We start from the raw sequence: 17,626 nt of genomic DNA on the forward strand, positions 1-17,626 counted from the left end.
CCAGCCCAGCACAGCAGAGCCCAGCCCAGCCCAGCACAGCAGAGACCAGGTCAGCACAGCAGAGCTGAGCCCTGCACAGCAGGGACCAGCCCAGCAGAGCTCAGCCCGGCAGACCTGAGCCGATCTCCTCCCATCCAAGACGAGCACAACCGAGCCGGGTGGAGGTGGCAGCCGCTGTACCGGCGAGCGCTGCCCCGTGTCACCCGCTGCCGGAACACCCCGGCACACACACCGAGCCGCCGGCGGAATCTCACCCAGCCAGGGAAGGCGCCCGTCCCCCACTTCGCCGCTTTCCGCCGCCAATCGCCCGGGACATCCCCCACACCGAGCCCGGCCGCCGCCGCCGCCGCCGCGCCATGGCGATCGCAAGGCAAGTGCTTTGTCTCTCTGCTTTCCTGGCGCTGCCGCTCGCTCGCGCCGAGCCCATCCGCTACTCCGTAGCCGAGGAGGCGGAAAGCGGCTCCCTGGTCGGCAAGCTGGCGGAGGACGCGGGGCTGACGCCGCCGCAGCTGTCGGCTCGCCGCGCCCGCCTGCTCTCGGAGGACGGCCGGCAGCATTTGCGCTTAGACCGCGGCTCCGGCCGCCTCCTCGTGGCGGGGAGGCTCGACCGGGAGGAGCTGTGCGCCCACTCGGCCACCTGCATGCTCCCCTTCGAGCTGCTGCTCTCCGACCCCCTGCAGTTCTTTCGGGTTGAGGTATTTCTAGAGGATATCAATGATCATTCGCCTGTGTTTCCAAAGAAACATGTAATTTTTAAAATTCCAGAAACGAGTGACCTGGGCTCTCGTTTTCCGATGGAAGGGGCTCGGGATCTCGATATTGGCAGCAATAGCATCCAGACATACATCATATCTCCCAAGAACGAGTACATTAGTGTCACCTATGGAACTCGGACTAAGGATGACAAATATGTTGAACTCGTTTTGGAAAAGCCGCTAGACAGAGAGGAGCAGGCAGAGATGAGTTTCAGTGTTATTGCTGAAGATGGGGGCTCTCCTCCAAGAAGTGGCACCACCGAAGTGAAAATTGTCATTCTAGATGCAAACGACAATGCTCCCAGCTTCACACAGCAGGTGTATATTGGAAAGGTCCTGGAGAACATGCCAGAGGGCTCATTGGTTCTGACTGTGCTGGCAACTGACCAGGATGCAGGAGTTAATGGGGACATCTCCTATGAACTCAGCCAGGCAGAGGAACAGAGCTACTCAACATTTGTGATTGATCCCAGCAATGGTGAAATAAAACTCACAAAATCCCTGGACTTCGAGGAAGCAGACACTCACGATCTGATTGTGAGGGCCACAGATGGTGGGGGGCTCTCAGCAATTTGCAAAGTGCTGGTGGAGGTGGTGGATGTGAATGACAATGCCCCAGAGCTGACGGTCAGCTCCTTCAGCAGTCCCCTCCCCGAGAACACAGTGCCCGGCACCGTGGTTGCCCTGTTTACGGTCAGGGATCGCGATTCTGGTGCCAACGGGAAGATCTCGTGTGCCCTGGACGATCAGCTCTTCTTCTCCCTGCGGCCAGCCTACAAGAATTACTATGAGCTGGTGACAGTGAGCGCGCTGGACCGCGAGCACACGGCTCGCTACGTGCTCAGTGTCACAGCAGCAGATGCGGGCTCGCCTCCTCTCACAAGCACGCACACCTTCACCGTGGACATCTCGGACGTCAATGACAACGCGCCCGTCTTCAACCAGACGTCCTACACCATGTACGTGCGGGAGAACAACGCGCCCACGGTGTTTGTGGGAGCCGTGAGTGCTGCAGATGCTGACGTGGGGCTCAATGCCAAGGTGACCTATTCGCTGGCCCCGGTGGCGGCGGCAGAGCGGCCCTCGTGCTCCTGCATCTCGGTGAACTCTGAGAACGGACACGTGTTTGTGCTGCGGCCCCTGGACTACGAGCGCTTGCGGCAGAGCGAGGTGACGGTCAGCGCCTCTGACGCGGGCTCTCCTCCCCTGCGAGCCAACGTCACCGTGCGCCTCGTGGTGCTGGACGAGAATGACAATGCACCGCTCGTGCTCTACCCGGCCCAGGACAGCAGCCCAGCGTCCAGCGAGCTCGTGCCCGTGTCGGCCGAGCCGGGCTACCTCATCACCAAGGTGGTGGCCGTCGATGCCGACTCCGGACAGAACTCCTGGCTCTCGTACCACCTGCTCAGGGCCACCGAGCCCGGCCTGTTCAGCGTGGGTGTGCAGAGCGGCGAGGTGCGTCTCAAGAGGCCGGTGACAGAGAGGGACAGCGTGAAGCACAAGCTCCTTGTCCTGGTCCGAGACAACGGCAAGCCCCCGCTGTCAGCCACGGCAGCTCTGAGCGCGCTCCTGCTCAAGGACTTCTCCGACGTGCGCCTCCCGCACAGCAGCCCGCCCGCAGACGAGCAGGGCGACTCCCTGACCACCTATTTAATAATTTCCTTGGTCTTTGTCTCGCTCCTCTTCCTCATCTCCTCCGCGCTCTTTGTGGCTCGCAAGGTGTGCAAGAGCAAGGAGCTGAAGGCTGCCCATGTGCTTTCTGGTGCCCACAACTTGCAGAGCGGCCTGGCCGATGCAGCCGCTGCAGGGACCCTGCCCCGCGCCTATTGCTACGAGATCAGCCTCACCACGGGCTCGGGCAGCAGCGAGTTCCAATTCCTCAAGCCCATCCTGCCCAGCCTGCCAGCACAGCACTGCGCCACGGGCCAGGGCCCCCAGGAACAGCAACAGGATTTCCCCTGTGTCCCTGTCAGCACAGAGGACATGGCACCAGACAATGCTGGGACACTCTCTGCAAGACAGTTTAATTCTCTTGCTTTTCACTAGCTCTGGGTCTGCACAGCTAGCGGCTTCATGGCTCATGGGAGGTGTAGATCCCGGCTATCTTGTGTGGCAATGTTTCCTCCAGTGAAAACTTTGCTCTCAAGTGGCATAGCAAATTTTCTGGAAATACTAAGTCAGAGAAAAATTTCTCTTCCTCTCTACAAGCAGTAAGGAAAAAGAAATGGTACTCAGATTATTTTCGTCCGACAATTGTCTTTTTTAGCTCTGTCACAATCTTTTCTTTTAGGCTTTAGTAATGTATTCCCAGCTTTGCTCTTTTGTCTCTTGCTGTCAGACCAGACCTTGGAGTCCTTATCCTTGTTTCAGATCAATGCCACTGTTGGAGAGATTAATCTCAAGCTTGCGGAAAGGACACAAACTCTTTTGGCAACTCATAAAGTCATGTTAGTTCTGAATACCGTGTCATGATGATCCCTTAGCTTATGGCTTTTTTTTTTTTTTTTTTCCTAGGGTTTGGATTTCTCTGTCTGAGATTGGTGGGCTATGTCTGTGTGTTATATTTCCTTCTCTGCATGTCTGTCTATACAGCCCTTGTGCATCTGCAGATGCTTCATTGCTTGAGACCAGAGAAAATGTGAATTTGTCCCATCCAGCCATTCCAATGCTGGCAAATCCAGCTCTGCTGGGTCAAAGGCTATTTTGACTCTCTGAGTCCCAGAGTATCATCTTCTTCAAAGCAGAGAGGTGCAGGAAAATGCACAACAAAATCTTCCCCTGGCCTGTCTATGGGTTTGGTGTTCTACCCCCTCGAATTTTCTTGCAAATATAGCAACAGCAGATCTGTTAGGGCAGGCAGTAACTGTAGAGAGTCATAAAAAAATATTCATTGTCTTTGTGGGCATGAAAATATTCCAAGTCTAGCAAAGATAGTTTCCTGAATTTAGAATGAAGAATAACTTGAGAACAGGGCATTGAGATTTGTTTCCTCATTCCATTTCTGAATTCGGTGGCTTTTTCCTTTTAGGAGTAGAAAGCTATATTGACAGGATTTTTTCCATTTCTCTTTGAGCCTTTGCATTTCCATTTTTGCCCTATCTCCATCTACCTTCAGAACGGCACATGCATTGTACTGAGCCGTTTCCTCTAGATAAGAACTGCCACCCCATCTATAATAAATGGTTGTTTGAATAATGTCTGTGATGCATGGAATACTCACAAAAAGTATTCCTCAAGCTGTGTTGTGCTGAAGTTATACATTTAAATATTGTAAATCGGTATTCCTGTGAGTTTAAATTTTCAAAAACCTATACAGAACCGAAATAAAGACTAAACTATGACTCTTTTTATAGACATCGAATAATTTGATCTTTCTGGGAAAGCCAGGGCAAGACTTTTTCAGATTCTGAGAGTTACTTTCTCGCTATAATCCTTGACAAGAGCAATATTTTGTGGGTACAGGTACCGGGTTTCCAGATGTAGCAGGAAGACTGTTCATTGCAAGCCCGTGCTTCTACAAACGTCCTGCCCCTGTGCGGTTTGTGGTTCCGGGCCATGAGGCTTGATTGTCTTGGGCTGAGCCTCGGCTTTAGGCTGGGCTGGGAAAGGCCGCGTTCGGTTCTTGCGGCCGGGTGTCTCGGGAGGTTCGGAATCGCGGCCCGGGGCGAGCGGCAGCGCGGGCTGCGGGCGGCGGCGGGTGCAGTCCCAGCGCGCACCGCTGGGTGGTGCCCTCGGCCAAGGCGGCGCCGAGCGGCTGCGGCAGCGGAGGCGGCCGAGCCCGGCCCAGCCCAGCCCAGCAGAGCCCAGCCCAGCCCAGCAGAGCCCAGCCCAGCAGAGCCCGGCACAGCACATCAGAGACCGGCAGCGCCCAGCACAGCAGAAACCAGCCCAGCAGAGCACAGAGTATTTCAGCGCATCTCGGATCGGCACAGCCGAGCGAGATAGACGTGCCAGCAGCGGCACCGGCGAGCGCTGCCCCGTGTCACCCGCTGCAGGATCACCCCGGCTGCTTTCCGAACCGCCGGCGGAATCTCACCCAGCCAGGGAAGGCGCCCATTCCCGATTTCGCCGCTTTCCGCCGCCAATCGCCCGGGACATCCCCCACACCGAGCCCGGCCGCCGCCGCCGCCGCTGCGCCATGGCGATCGCAAGGCAAGTGCTTTGTCTCTCTGCTTTCCTGGCGCTGCCGCTCGCTCGCGCCGAGCCCATCCGCTACTCCGTAGCCGAGGAGGCGGAAAGCGGCTCCCTGGTCGGCAAGCTGGCGGAGGACGCGGGGCTGACGCCGCCGCAGCTGTCGGCTCGCCGCGCCCGCCTGCTCTCGGAGGACGGCCGGCAGCATTTGCGCTTAGACCGCGGCTCCGGCCGCCTCCTCGTGGCGGGGAGGCTCGACCGGGAGGAGCTGTGCGCCCACTCGGCCACCTGCATGCTCCCCTTCGAGCTGCTGCTCTCCGACCCCCTGCAGTTCTTTCGGGTTGAGGTAACTCTGAACGATATCAATGACCATTCGCCTGTTTTTCGTGAACATCTAATCACATTTAGAATCCCAGAAACGAGCGATCCCGGTTCACGTTTTCCACTGGAGATGGCTCAAGATCCCGATATTGGTAGCAATAACATCCAGGCGTACAGCATCACTCCTGCGAATGATTACTTTAGTCTCTTTTATGGGACTCGGGATGAGGATAACAAATTTCTTGAACTGGTGTTGGAAAAGGCGCTAGATAGGGAGGAGCAGGAAGAGATGAGTTTCAGTGTTATTGCTGAAGACGGGGGCTCTCCTCCCAGAAGTGGCACCACCGAAGTGAAAATTGTCATTCTAGATGTAAATGACAATGCTCCTGTGTTCACACAGCAGGTGTATATTGGAAAGGTTCAGGAGAACATGCCAGAAGGTTCTGTGATTCTGACTGTGTTGGCAACAGATAAAGATGCAGGAGTTAATGGAGACATCTCCTATCAACTCAACCAGGCAGTGGGGCAGAGCGACTCAGCATTTGTGATTGATCCCACAACTGGCGAAATTAAAATCACAAAACCCCTGGACTTCGAGGAAGCAGAGACTCACGAGCTGATTGTGAGGGCCACAGATGGTGGGGGGCTCTCAGCAATCTGCAAAGTGCTGGTGCAGGTGGTGGATGTGAATGACAATGCCCCAGAGCTGACGGTCAGCTCCTTCAGCAGTCCCCTCCCCGAGAACACAGTGCCCGGCACCGTGGTTGCCCTGTTTACGGTCAGGGACCGCGATTCTGGTGCCAACGGGAAGATCTCGTGTGCCCTGGACGATCAGCTCTTCTTCTCCCTGCGGCCAGCCTACAAGAATTACTATGAGCTGGTGACAGTGAGCGCGCTGGACCGCGAGCACACGGCTCGCTACGTGCTCAGTGTCACAGCAGCAGATGCGGGCTCGCCTCCTCTCACAAGCACGCACACCTTCACCGTGGACATCTCGGACGTCAATGACAACGCGCCCGTCTTCAACCAGACGTCCTACACCATGTACGTGCGGGAGAACAACGCGCCCACGGTGTTTGTGGGAGCCGTGAGCGCTGCAGATGCTGACGTGGGGCTCAATGCCAAGGTGACCTATTCGCTGGCCCCGGTGGCGGCGGCAGAGCGGCCCTCGTGCTCCTGCATCTCGGTGAACTCTGAGAACGGACACGTGTTTGTGCTGCGGCCCCTGGACTACGAGCGCTTGCGGCAGAGCGAGGTGACGGTCAGCGCCTCTGACGCGGGCTCTCCTCCCCTGCGAGCCAACGTCACCGTGCGCCTCGTGGTGCTGGACGAGAATGACAATGCACCGCTCGTGCTCTACCCGGCCCAGGACAGCAGCCCAGCGTCCAGCGAGCTCGTGCCCGTGTCGGCCGAGCCGGGCTACCTCATCACCAAAGTGGTGGCCGTCGATGCCGACTCCGGACAGAACTCCTGGCTCTCGTACCACCTGCTCAGGGCCACCGAGCCCGGCCTGTTCAGCGTGGGTGTGCAGAGCGGCGAGGTGCGTCTCAAGAGGCCGGTGACAGAGAGGGACAGCGTGAAGCACAAGCTCCTTGTCCTGGTCCGAGACAACGGCAAGCCCCCGCTGTCAGCCACGGCAGCTCTGAGCGCGCTCCTGCTCAAGGACTTCTCCGACGTGCGCCTCCCGCACAGCAGCCCGCCCACAGACGAGCAGGGCGACTCCCTGACCACCTATTTAATCATTTCCTTGGTCTTTGTCTCGCTCCTCTTCCTCATCTCCTCCGCGCTCTTTGTGGCTCGCAAGGTGTGCAAGAGCAAGGAGCTGAAGGCTGCCCATGTGCTTTCTGGTGCCCACAACTTGCAGAGCGGCCTGGCCGATGCAGCCGCTGCAGGGACCCTGCCCCGCGCCTATTGCTACGAGATCAGCCTCACCACGGGCTCGGGCAACAGCGAGTTCCAATTCCTCAAGCCCATCCTGCCCAGCCTGCCAGCACAGCACTGCGCCACGGGCCAGGGCCCCCAGGAACAGCAACAGGATTTCCCCTGTGTCCCTGTCAGCACAGAGGACATGGCACCAGACAATGCTGGGACACTCTCTGCTAGACAGTTTAATTCTCTTGCTTTTAACTAGGTCAGGATGTGCCTATCCAGAGGCTTCATGACTCATAGGAGGAGGGGATCTGAGCTGCTGCGTGTGGAAATGATTCCTCCAGACCAAACCTGTGTGTCCAATTTGCATAGCAAATTTCCTACAAATTTCAAGTCATTCTGAACTTTATCTCTAAAAGCACTCATAAGGAAGAAAAAAATCCTCAGATTCTCTTCCTCACAAAATTGTCCATTTCACTATTGTCACTGCCATTTCTGATAGGATTTATTCATGGACTCCCAGTTTTCCTCTTACAAGTCTTACTGTCAGGCCTGTCCTTTGACTTCTTACTCATTGTTTTAGCTTAATGTAACAGTCCTTTAGACAAATATCACAGTTGCTGACATGACACAGAGCTCTTTTCCCAGCTCAGATAAGCAAGGTAGTTCTGAATACTGTGTCATGCTATTCTGTTAGCACACATCTTTTTATTTTGGAGTTTTGAATTTCTCTGTTAGAGATGTGTGGGCTCTGCGTTCTATTCTTTTTCTAAGCATGTCTGTTTGCATGACCATTGTGCATCTGCATATGCTTCAGCTGTGCTGTGCTGTGCTGTGAAATGGGGAGTTGACTCCATGCAACCGCTACAGTGCAGTCACTCCAGCTCAGCAGGCAAGGATCTTTTGTTTTGATCCTTTCAGGGTAGACAAGAGCAGCAAAGAATTAAACAAAATAACCCCTTTGACCTGGAAATGTGTGTTCGGTGTTCTGTGTCCTTGGGTTTGCCTTGCAAATGCAGCAGGGTAAGGATAAGCTGTGTTTGGACTGGCTATAACAATACAAACTCATGAAAACTTATTCATTGTCTTTGGGTGCATGAAAACACCCTAGGTCCCTCAAAGACAATTTTCTGAGCATAAAATCAAAACCTTAGAAAATGGAATTTGAGTTTTAATTCTGAGTCCTGTTTCAAATTCAGGGTTTTCTTCTCAGCAGTAGAAAGTTGTTCCCACGTGACAATCTCGTATTGTGATAGAGCATTTGATTTCCCATTTTCCTAGTCCTACTAGACCTGCTAGTTACCTAGTACTACTCTCTGAACAATGTTTTGTCTGTTCATTAAGAGAAGGACTTCCACGCGATCTATAGTAGCTGGTTCTTTGAATGATGTATGTGATGCATGGAATATCCAAAAAGACTCCCGCATTCCTTGTTGTGCTGAAGTTATACAGTTTCAGGTTGTAAAATGCTATACCTCCGAATTTAAAAATTTAAAAGATATGTAGAAAAGAAATAAAGAGAACACCATGAGTCCTTTCATGGAGAAAGAAGTCTTTGCAGGGACGTTCATTACTAGAAAGCTTTTCAATATTTTAAAAATTCTGAGAGTTTCTTTCTCACTATGTCCCGCGACAAAAAAAAACAATATTTTGTGGGTCCAGCTCCTGAGTTTGGAGATGCAGCAGGAAGAGTGTTCACTACACGCCCGTGCTGTCAACATCGCCCGATTCATGTGCGGTTTGTCGAACTGGGAAAAGCAGCTTGGGTCGTTGGCGCAGTCTCGGCTTTGGGCTGGACTAGGAATGGCCGCGTTCGGATCCCGCTGTCCGGTGTCTCGGGAGGTTCGGAATCGCGGCCCGGGGCGAGCGGCAGCGCGGGCTGCGGGCGGCGGCGGGTGCAGTCCCAGCGCGCACCGCTGGGTGGTGCCCTCGGCCAAGGCGGCGCCGAGCGGCTGCGGCAGCGGAGGCGGCCGAGCCCGGCCCAGCCCAGCAGAGCCCAGCCCAGCCCAGCAGAGCCCAGCCCAGTAGAGACCAGCCCAGCACAGCGCAGCTAAGCTCAGCGCATAGAGGATTAGCCCAGCCGAGCCGGGCGGAGGTAGCAGCGGCAGCACCGGCGAGCGCTGCCCCGTGTAACCCGCTGCCGTAACACCCCGGCACACACACCGAGCCGCCGGCGGAATCTCACCCAGCCAGGGAAGGCGCCCGTCCCCCACTTCGCCGCTTTCCGCCGCCAATCGCCCGGGACATCCCCCACACCGAGCCCGGCCGCCGCCGCCGCCGCCGCGCCATGGCGATCGCAAGGCAAGTGCTTTGTCTCTCTGCTTTCCTGGCGCTGCCGCTCGCTCGCGCCGAGCCCATCCGCTACTCCGTAGCCGAGGAGGCGGAAAGCGGCTCCCTGGTCGGCAAGCTGGCGGAGGACGCGGGGCTGACGCCGCCGCAGCTGTCGGCTCGCCGCGCCCGCCTGCTCTCGGAGGACGGCCGGCAGCATTTGCGCTTAGACCGCGGCTCCGGCCGCCTCCTCGTGGCGGGGAGGCTCGACCGGGAGGAGCTGTGCGCCCACTCGGCCACCTGCATGCTCCCCTTCGAGCTGCTGCTCTCCGACCCCCTGCAGTTCTTTCGGGTCGAGGTATCCCTGGAAGATATCAATGACCATTCGCCCGTCTTCCCCGAAAAACGAGTCACCTTTGAAATCCCGGAAAAAAGCGATCCGGGCTCTCGTTTCCCACTGGAGGTGGCTCGGGATCTCGATATTGTCAGCAACGCAATCCAGGCGTACAGCATCTCGCCCGGGAGCGAGTATTTCAGTGTCTCTTATGGGACAACGATTATAGGTAAAAAGTATCTGGAACTAGTCTTGGAAAAGTCTCTAGACAGAGAGGAGCACGCAGAGATGAGTTTCAGTCTCATTGCTGAAGATGGGGGATCTCCACCCCGAAGTGGCACCACCGAAGTGAAAATTGTCATTCTAGATGTAAATGACAATGCTCCCATCTTCACAAAGGAGGTTTATATTGCAAAGGTGCTGGAGAACAAGCCAGAAGGCTCTGTGGTTCTCTCTGTGCTGGCAACCGATCAGGATGCAGGAGTTAATGGGGACATCTCCTATGGACTCAGCCAGGCAGAGGGAGAGAACGACTCAGCATTTGTGATTGATCCCAGAATTGGCGAAATTAAAATCACAAAACCTCTGGACTTCGAAGAAGCAGAAACTCACGAGCTTAGTGTGAGGGCCAGAGATGGTGGGGGGCTCTCAGCAATCTGCAAAGTGCAGGTGGAGGTGGTGGATGTGAATGACAATGCCCCAGAGCTGACGGTCAGCTCCTTCAGCAGTCCCCTCCCCGAGAACACAGTGCCCGGCACCGTGGTTGCCCTGTTTACGGTCAGGGACCGCGATTCTGGTGCCAACGGGAAGATCTCGTGTGCCCTGGACGATCAGCTCTTCTTCTCCCTGCGGCCAGCCTACAAGAATTACTATGAGCTGGTGACAGTGAGCGCGCTGGACCGCGAGCACACGGCTCGCTACGTGCTCAGTGTCACAGCAGCAGATGCGGGCTCGCCTCCTCTCACAAGCACGCACACCTTCACCGTGGACATCTCGGACGTCAATGACAACGCGCCCGTCTTCAACCAGACGTCCTACACCATGTACGTGCGGGAGAACAACGCGCCCACGGTGTTTGTGGGAGCCGTGAGCGCTGCAGATGCTGACGTGGGGCTCAATGCCAAGGTGACCTATTCGCTGGCCCCGGTGGCGGCGGCAGAGCGGCCCTCGTGCTCCTGCATCTCGGTGAACTCTGAGAACGGACACGTGTTTGTGCTGCGGCCCCTGGACTACGAGCGCTTGCGGCAGAGCGAGGTGACGGTCAGCGCCTCTGACGCGGGCTCTCCTCCCCTGCGAGCCAACGTCACCGTGCGCCTCGTGGTGCTGGACGAGAATGACAATGCACCGCTCGTGCTCTACCCGGCCCAGGACAGCAGCCCAGCGTCCAGCGAGCTCGTGCCCGTGTCGGCCGAGCCGGGCTACCTCATCACCAAGGTGGTGGCCGTCGATGCCGACTCGGACAGAACTCCTGGCTCTCGTACCACCTGCTCAGGGCCACCGAGCCCGGCCTGTTCAGCGTGGGTGTGCAGAGCGGCGAGGTGCGTCTCAAGAGGCCGGTGACAGAGAGGGACAGCGTGAAGCACAAGCTCCTTGTCCTGGTCCGGGACAACGGCAAGCCCCCGCTGTCAGCCACGGCAGCTCTGAGCGCGCTCCTGCTCAAGGACTTCTCCGACGTGCGCCTCCCGCACAGCAGCCCGCCCGCAGACGAGCAGGGCGACTCCCTGACCACCTATTTAATCATTTCCTTGGTCTTTGTCTCGCTCCTCTTCCTCATCTCCTCCGCGCTCTTTGTGGCTCGCAAGGTGTGCAAGAGCAAGGAGCTGAAGGCTGCCCATGTGCTTTCTGGTGCCCACAACTTGCAGAGCGGCCTGGCCGATGCAGCCGCTGCAGGGACCCTGCCCCGCGCCTATTGCTACGAGATCAGCCTCACCACGGGCTCGGGCAACAGCGAGTTCCAATTCCTCAAGCCCATCCTGCCCAGCCTGCCAGCACAGCACTGCGCCACGGGCCAGGGCCCCCAGGAACAGCAACAGGATTTCCCCTGTGTCCCTGTCAGCACAGAGGACATGGCACCAGACAATGCTGGGACTCTCTCTGCACGACAATTTAACGCTCTTGCCTTGAACTAGCCCAGGGTCTGCACAGCCAGAGGCTTCATGGCTATGGGAGGAGGGGATTCAAGCTGTCACACTTGGCAATTGTTCCTTTAGAGAAAACCTCTGTATCCACTTAGCATGGCAAATTTCCTGCCATTTCCCTGTCAGAATATAATTCGTCTTCTACACCAAAAGCAAAGATATGGAAAAATCCTTACTCAGATTCTCTCCCTCAGGCAATAGTCTATTTTATCTCTGTCATAGCCATTTATTAGCTTTAGTCATGCACTCCCAATTTTCCTCTAGTGCCCCTTGCTGCCAGAAGACCTTTGGATTCCTTTATCTTTCTAATGCTTAATGGGAAAATTGAGTAGACAAATCTCACACTTGGTAAAATGGCTCAGAGTTCTTTCTCCCAGCTCAGAAAAGCAAGTTAGTTCTGAATACTGTGTCGTGATTCTTTGTTAGCATGAAGCTTTTTCTTTCTGGGGTTCTGGATGTCTCTGAGATGGGTAGGCTCTCTGTGTTATTCTTTTTCTCAGTATATCTGTCTGTATGGCCCTTGTGCATCTGCAGATTCTTCACTGCCTAGTCTAGTGAATCAGTGATTTTGTCCCATCCAGCAATTGCAATGGTGGCAATTACAGCTCTGCAAGGTTAAAGGCTATTTTGACCCTATATGTCCAAGCTTTTCATTGTCTTCAAGGCAGAGAGAAACAGGAAATCCACAACAAAATCTTCCTTTGGATTACCTGTGGGTTCAGTGATCTGTCCTGCACAGAATGACTTGTAAAACAGCAGCAGCAGAAGTGTTAGAGTAGACTATAATTGTAGAGAAGCATGAAAATTTATTGGATTTATTTGTTTGCAAGAAAAAGCCACATGTATGTAGAAGAACATTATCTGGAGTTAGAATCAGGAAGAAGCTGAAAACATGTTTTGTTTCATCATTCTCCTTTCTGAATTCGATGGCTTCGTGTTGGCCGTAGAAAGCTGTACTCATATGACTTTCTACATTTGTGTTGGGGCATTGCCATTCTCTGTTTTGCCCTTCCTCCTCTCTCATCTTTGCTGGAGCATTACCTTGCCTGTTCCTCTAGAGAAGGAATGGAGTCAAAGGCTATTTTGACCCTATGAGTCCCAAGGACTCATGTTCTTCAAGGTAGAGAGGAGCAGGAAAATGTACAACAATATCTTCATTCGGAATTTCTGTGGGTTGAGTGTTCTGTCCCCCTCAGATTGTCTTGGAAATAGAGCAGTAGCAGCTGTGTTAGGGTAGGCTAGAATTGTAGAGAGTCACATAAACTTATTAATTGTCTTGGTCTGCATGAAAAGGCCACATGGCCATGAAAGATAATTTTCTAGATGTGGAATCAGAAAGAACTTGAAAACAGGACTTCGAGATTTGTTTCCTCATTCTTATTTTAGAATTCAGTGGCATCTTGTTAGGACTAGAAAGCTGCCCTCCTATGACTTCCTCCGTTTGTGTTTGAGCAATTCCTTTCTCTGTTTTGCCCTTTGTTCTGCTCTCTCTACTGTGTGGGAGCATTTCCTTGCCTGTTCCTCTTGAGAACGACTGACACTCCTACTAAAATAACTGGTTTTTTGAATGATGTCCATGATGCATGAAATACTTGTAAAGCCTCCCTCACACTGTATTGTGCAGAGGTTTTGCATTTTAATGCTGTAAACTGGAAATAATCAGGGTTTATAGATGTAAAAACGCATTAGAACTGAAATAAAGAGAACATGCTGACTCGTTCAGTGGACATAGAAAACTCGTTAGAGACGTTCTTTTTGGGAAAGCCCTCTCTATTCTTTTCCACATTCTGAGAGTCACCTTCTAACTGTGACTCCTGACAGAAGAAATATTGGTTGGGTACATCTATTGGGTTTGCAGATGCAGCAGGAAGAATGTTCACTGCATGCCCGTGCTGCCACAAACGCCCTGTCCCTGTGCCGTTTGTCGTGCCGGGCCATGAGGCTTGACTGTTGCGGGCTCAGCCCCGGCTTTAGGCTGGGCTGGAAAAGGCCGCGTTCGGTTCTTGCGGCCGGGTGTCTCGGGAGGTTCGGAATCGCGGCCCGGAGCGAGCGGCAGCGCGGGCTGCGGGCGGCGGCGGGTGCAGTCCCAGCGCGCACCGCTGGGTGGTGCCCTCGGCCAAGGCGGCGCCGAGCGGCTGCGGCAGCGGAGGCGGCCGAGCCCGGCCCAGCCCAGCAAAGCCCGGCCCAGCCCAGCCCAGCAGAGCCCAGCCCAGCACAGCAGAGCACAGAGAGGACCCGCAGAGCCCTGCCCAGTCTGTGATATCTCAGCCCGAACCGGCAGAGCCGAGCCGGGCGGAGGTGGCAGCGGCTGCACCGGCGAGCGCTGCCCCGTGTCACCCGCTGCCGACACACCCCGGCACACACACCGAGCCGCCGGCGGAATCTCACCCAGCCAGGGAAGGCGCCCGTCCCCCACTTCGCCGCTTTCCGCCGCCAATCGCCCGGGACATCCCCCACACCGAGCCCGGCCGCCGCCGCCGCCGCGCCATGGCGATCGCAAGGCAAGTGCTTTGTCTCTCTGCTTTCCTGGCGCTGCCGCTCGCTCGCGCCGAGCCCATCCGCTACTCCGTAGCCGAGGAGGCGGAAAGCGGCTCCCTGGTCGGCAAGCTGGCGGAGGACGCGGGGCTGACGCCGCCGCAGCTGTCGGCTCGCCGCGCCCGCCTGCTCTCGGAGGACGGCCGGCAGCATTTGCGCTTAGACCGCGGCTCCGGCCGCCTCCTCGTGGCGGGGAGGCTCGACCGGGAGGAGCTGTGCGCCCACTCGGCCACCTGCATGCTCCCCTTCGAGCTGCTGCTCTCCGACCCCCTGCAGTTCTTTCGGGTCGAGGTATCCCTGGAAGATATCAATGACAATTCACCCTTCTTCCCCGCGGAAAGTGTCATATTTAAGATTCCGGAAAGGAGTGACCCGGGCACTCGTTTCCCACTAGAGGTGGCTCGGGATCTCGATATTGGCAGCAACACAGTCCAGGCGTACATCATCTCTCCTAAAAACGGGTATTTTAGTGTTTCCTATGGAACTCGGATTGCAGGAAAGAAATACCTGGAACTGGTCTTGGAAAAACCGCTTGACAGAGAGGAGCAGGCAGAGATGAGCTTCAGTGTTATTGCTGAAGATGGGGGCTCTCCTCCCAGGACTGGCACCACGGAAGTCCACATTGTCATTCTAGATGTAAATGACAATGCTCCCATCTTCACACAGGACGTGTACATTGTAAAGGTTCTGGAGAACATGCCAGAAGGTTCTATGATTCTGACTGTGCTGGCAACAGATCAGGATTCAGGAGCTAATGGGAACATTTCCTATGAACTCAGTGAACCAGTGAAACAGAGGAACCCAGCATTTGAGATTGATCCCATTACTGGAAAGATTAAACTCACAAAACCCCTGGACTTCGAGGAAGCAGACACTCACGAGCTCAGTGTGAGGGCCACAGATGGTGGGGGGCTCTCAGCAATCTGCAAAGTGCAGGTGGAGGTGGTGGATGTGAATGACAATGCCCCAGAGCTGGCGGTCAGCTCCTTCAGCAGTCCCCTCCCCGAGAACACAGTGCCCGGCACCGTGGTTGCCCTGTTTACGGTCAGGGACCGCGATTCTGGTGCCAACGGGAAGATCTCGTGTGCCCTGGACGATCAGCTCTTCTTCTCCCTGCGGCCAGCCTACAAGAATTACTATGAGCTGGTGACAGTGAGCGCGCTGGACCGCGAGCACACGGCTCGCTACGTGCTCAGTGTCACAGCAGCAGATGCGGGCTCGCCTCCTCTCACAAGCACGCACACCTTCACCTTGGACATCTCGGACGTCAATGACAACGCGCCCGTCTTCAACCAGACGTCCTACACCATGTACGTGCGGGAGAACAACGCGCCCACGGTGTTTGTGGGAGCCGTGAGTGCTGCAGATGCTGACGTGGGGCTCAATGCCAAGGTGACCTATTCGCTGGCCCCGGTGGCGGCGGCAGAGCGGCCCTCGTGCTCCTGCATCTCGGTGAACTCTGAGAACGGACACGTGTTTGTGCTGCGGCCCCTGGACTACGAGCGCTTGCGGCAGAGCGAGGTGACGGTCAGCGCCTCTGACGCGGGCTCTCCTCCCCTGCGAGCCAACGTCACCGTGCGCCTCGTGGTGCTGGACGAGAATGACAATGCACCGCTCGTGCTCTACCCGGCCCAGGACAGCAGCCCAGCGTCCAGCGAGCTCGTGCCCGTGTCGGCCGAGCCGGGCTACCTCATCACCAAAGTGGTGGCCGTCGATGCCGACTCCGGACAGAACTCCTGGCTCTCGTATCACCTGCTCAGGGCCACCGAGCCCGGCCTGTTCAGCGTGGGTGTGCAGAGCGGCGAGGTGCGTCTCAAGAGGCCGGTGACAGAGAGGGACAGCGTGAAGCACAAGCTCCTTGTCCTGGTCCGGGACAACGGCAAGCCCCCGCTGTCAGCCACGGCAGCTCTGAGCGCGCTCCTGCTCAAGGACTTCTCCGACGTGCGCCTCCCGCACAGCAGCCCGCCCGCAGACGAGCAGGGCGACTCCCTGACCACCTATTTAATCATTTCCTTGGTCTTTGTCTCGCTCCTCTTCCTTATCTCCTCCGCGCTCTTTGTGGCTCGCAAGGTGTGCAAGAGCAAGGAGCTGAAGGCTGCCCATGTGCTTTCTGGTGCCCACAACTTGCAGAGCGGCCTGGCCGATGCAGCCGCTGCAGGGACCCTGCCCCGCGCCTATTGCTACGAGATCAGCCTCACCACGGGCTCGGGGCAACAGCGAGTTCCAATTCCTCAAGCCCATCCTGCCCAGCCTGCCAGCACAGCACTGCGCCACGGGCCAGGGCCCCCAGGAGCAGGAACAGGATTTCCCCTGTGTCCCTGTCAGCACAGAGGACATGGCACCAGACAACGCTGGGACTCTCTCTACACGACAGTTCAACGCTCTTGCCTTCAATTAGCCCAGTGTCTGCACAGCCGGAGGCTTCATGGCTCATGGGAGGAAAGGATCCGAGTTTCTGCATGTTGCCATGGTTCCTCCAGATAAAACCTCTGCATCCAATTTGCAAACAAATTTCCTACGAATTCCCGATCAGAATAAAATGTGTCTTCCTCACCAAATCCAAAAATGTCGAAAAAAACTTTCTCTGATTCTCTCCCTCAGACAATAGTTGAGTTTTCCTCTGTCACAGCTATTTCTAATCGACTTTGGTCATGCATTCCCAGCTTTGCTGTTTAGTCTCTTGCTGTAAGACAAGATCTTTGAATTCCTATTTCTTTTTATAGCTTAATGGGAAAATTGTGTAGGGAAACCTCACACTTGCTAAAATGGCCCAAAATCCTTTTGTCATCTTAGAAAAGCAGGGTAGTTCTGAATACTGTGTCATGATGTTATGTTAGCATGCAGCTTTTTCTTTCTGGGGTTCTGGATATCTCTGTATCAGATAGGTGAGCTCTCTTTGTAATCCTTTTTCTCAGTATATCTGTCTGTATGGCCCTTGTGCATCTGCAGATTCCTCATTGCCTCTGTCAAGTGAAACAATGAATTTGTCCCACCCACCTTCTGCAATGCTGGCCATTCCAACTCTGCAGATTCAAAAGGCTAGTTTGAGCCTATATGTTCACAGGTTTCATCTTCTACAAGGATGAGAGGAACAGGAAAATGCACAACAAAGATCCAGTGTGCTGTCTGTGGCAATGATTCCTCCAGAGAAAACCACTTTCTCCAATTGGCGTAGCAAATTTCCTGGAAATTTCGAGTCAGAATAAAATTTGTAATCCACTCCAAAACACTATTAAAAAAAGAAGGTACTGTGGTTTTCTGCCTCAGAAAATAGT

At 55.2% G+C, this 17,626-nt stretch overlaps 1 protein-coding gene and 2 pseudogenes across 1 annotated transcript; all 3 read left to right on the plus strand.

Moving 5' to 3' along the window:
- The first annotated feature begins 257 nt into the window (after positions 1 to 257).
- LOC130258952 (uncharacterized) lies at positions 258 to 8,686 on the plus strand. The gene is made up of 2 exons (XM_056502703.1): positions 258 to 2,776; positions 4,800 to 8,686. Exons 1-2 carry the CDS (start codon positions 357 to 359, stop codon positions 7,336 to 7,338), a joined length of 4,959 nt encoding a protein of 1,652 aa, XP_056358678.1. The 5' UTR covers positions 258 to 356; the 3' UTR covers positions 7,339 to 8,686.
- A 232-nt stretch (positions 8,687 to 8,918) lies between these two features.
- Positions 8,919 to 12,089, plus strand: LOC130258556 (protocadherin beta-15-like; annotated as a pseudogene).
- Positions 12,090 to 13,816: 1,727 nt separating this feature from the next.
- On the plus strand, positions 13,817 to 16,833 carry LOC130258889 (protocadherin beta-15-like; annotated as a pseudogene).
- The last annotated feature ends 793 nt before the right edge of the window (positions 16,834 to 17,626 follow it).

The sequence above is a fragment of the Oenanthe melanoleuca genome, chromosome 13 (genome assembly GCF_029582105.1).
Source record: "Oenanthe melanoleuca isolate GR-GAL-2019-014 chromosome 13, OMel1.0, whole genome shotgun sequence".
Lineage (NCBI taxonomy): Eukaryota > Metazoa > Chordata > Aves > Passeriformes > Muscicapidae > Oenanthe > Oenanthe melanoleuca.

What these genes read in the sequence shown, in the direction of transcription:
- LOC130258952 (XM_056502703.1), top strand. Translation starts at nt 357, where the DNA reads ATGGCGATCGCAAGGCAAGTGCTTTGTCTCTCTGCTTTCCTGGCGCTG. An exon ending in GGGACACTCTCTGCAAGACA is followed by an intron (nt 2,777 to 4,799) that starts GTTTAATTCTCT and finishes TCACCCAGCCAG; the next exon opens with GGAAGGCGCCCATTCCCGAT.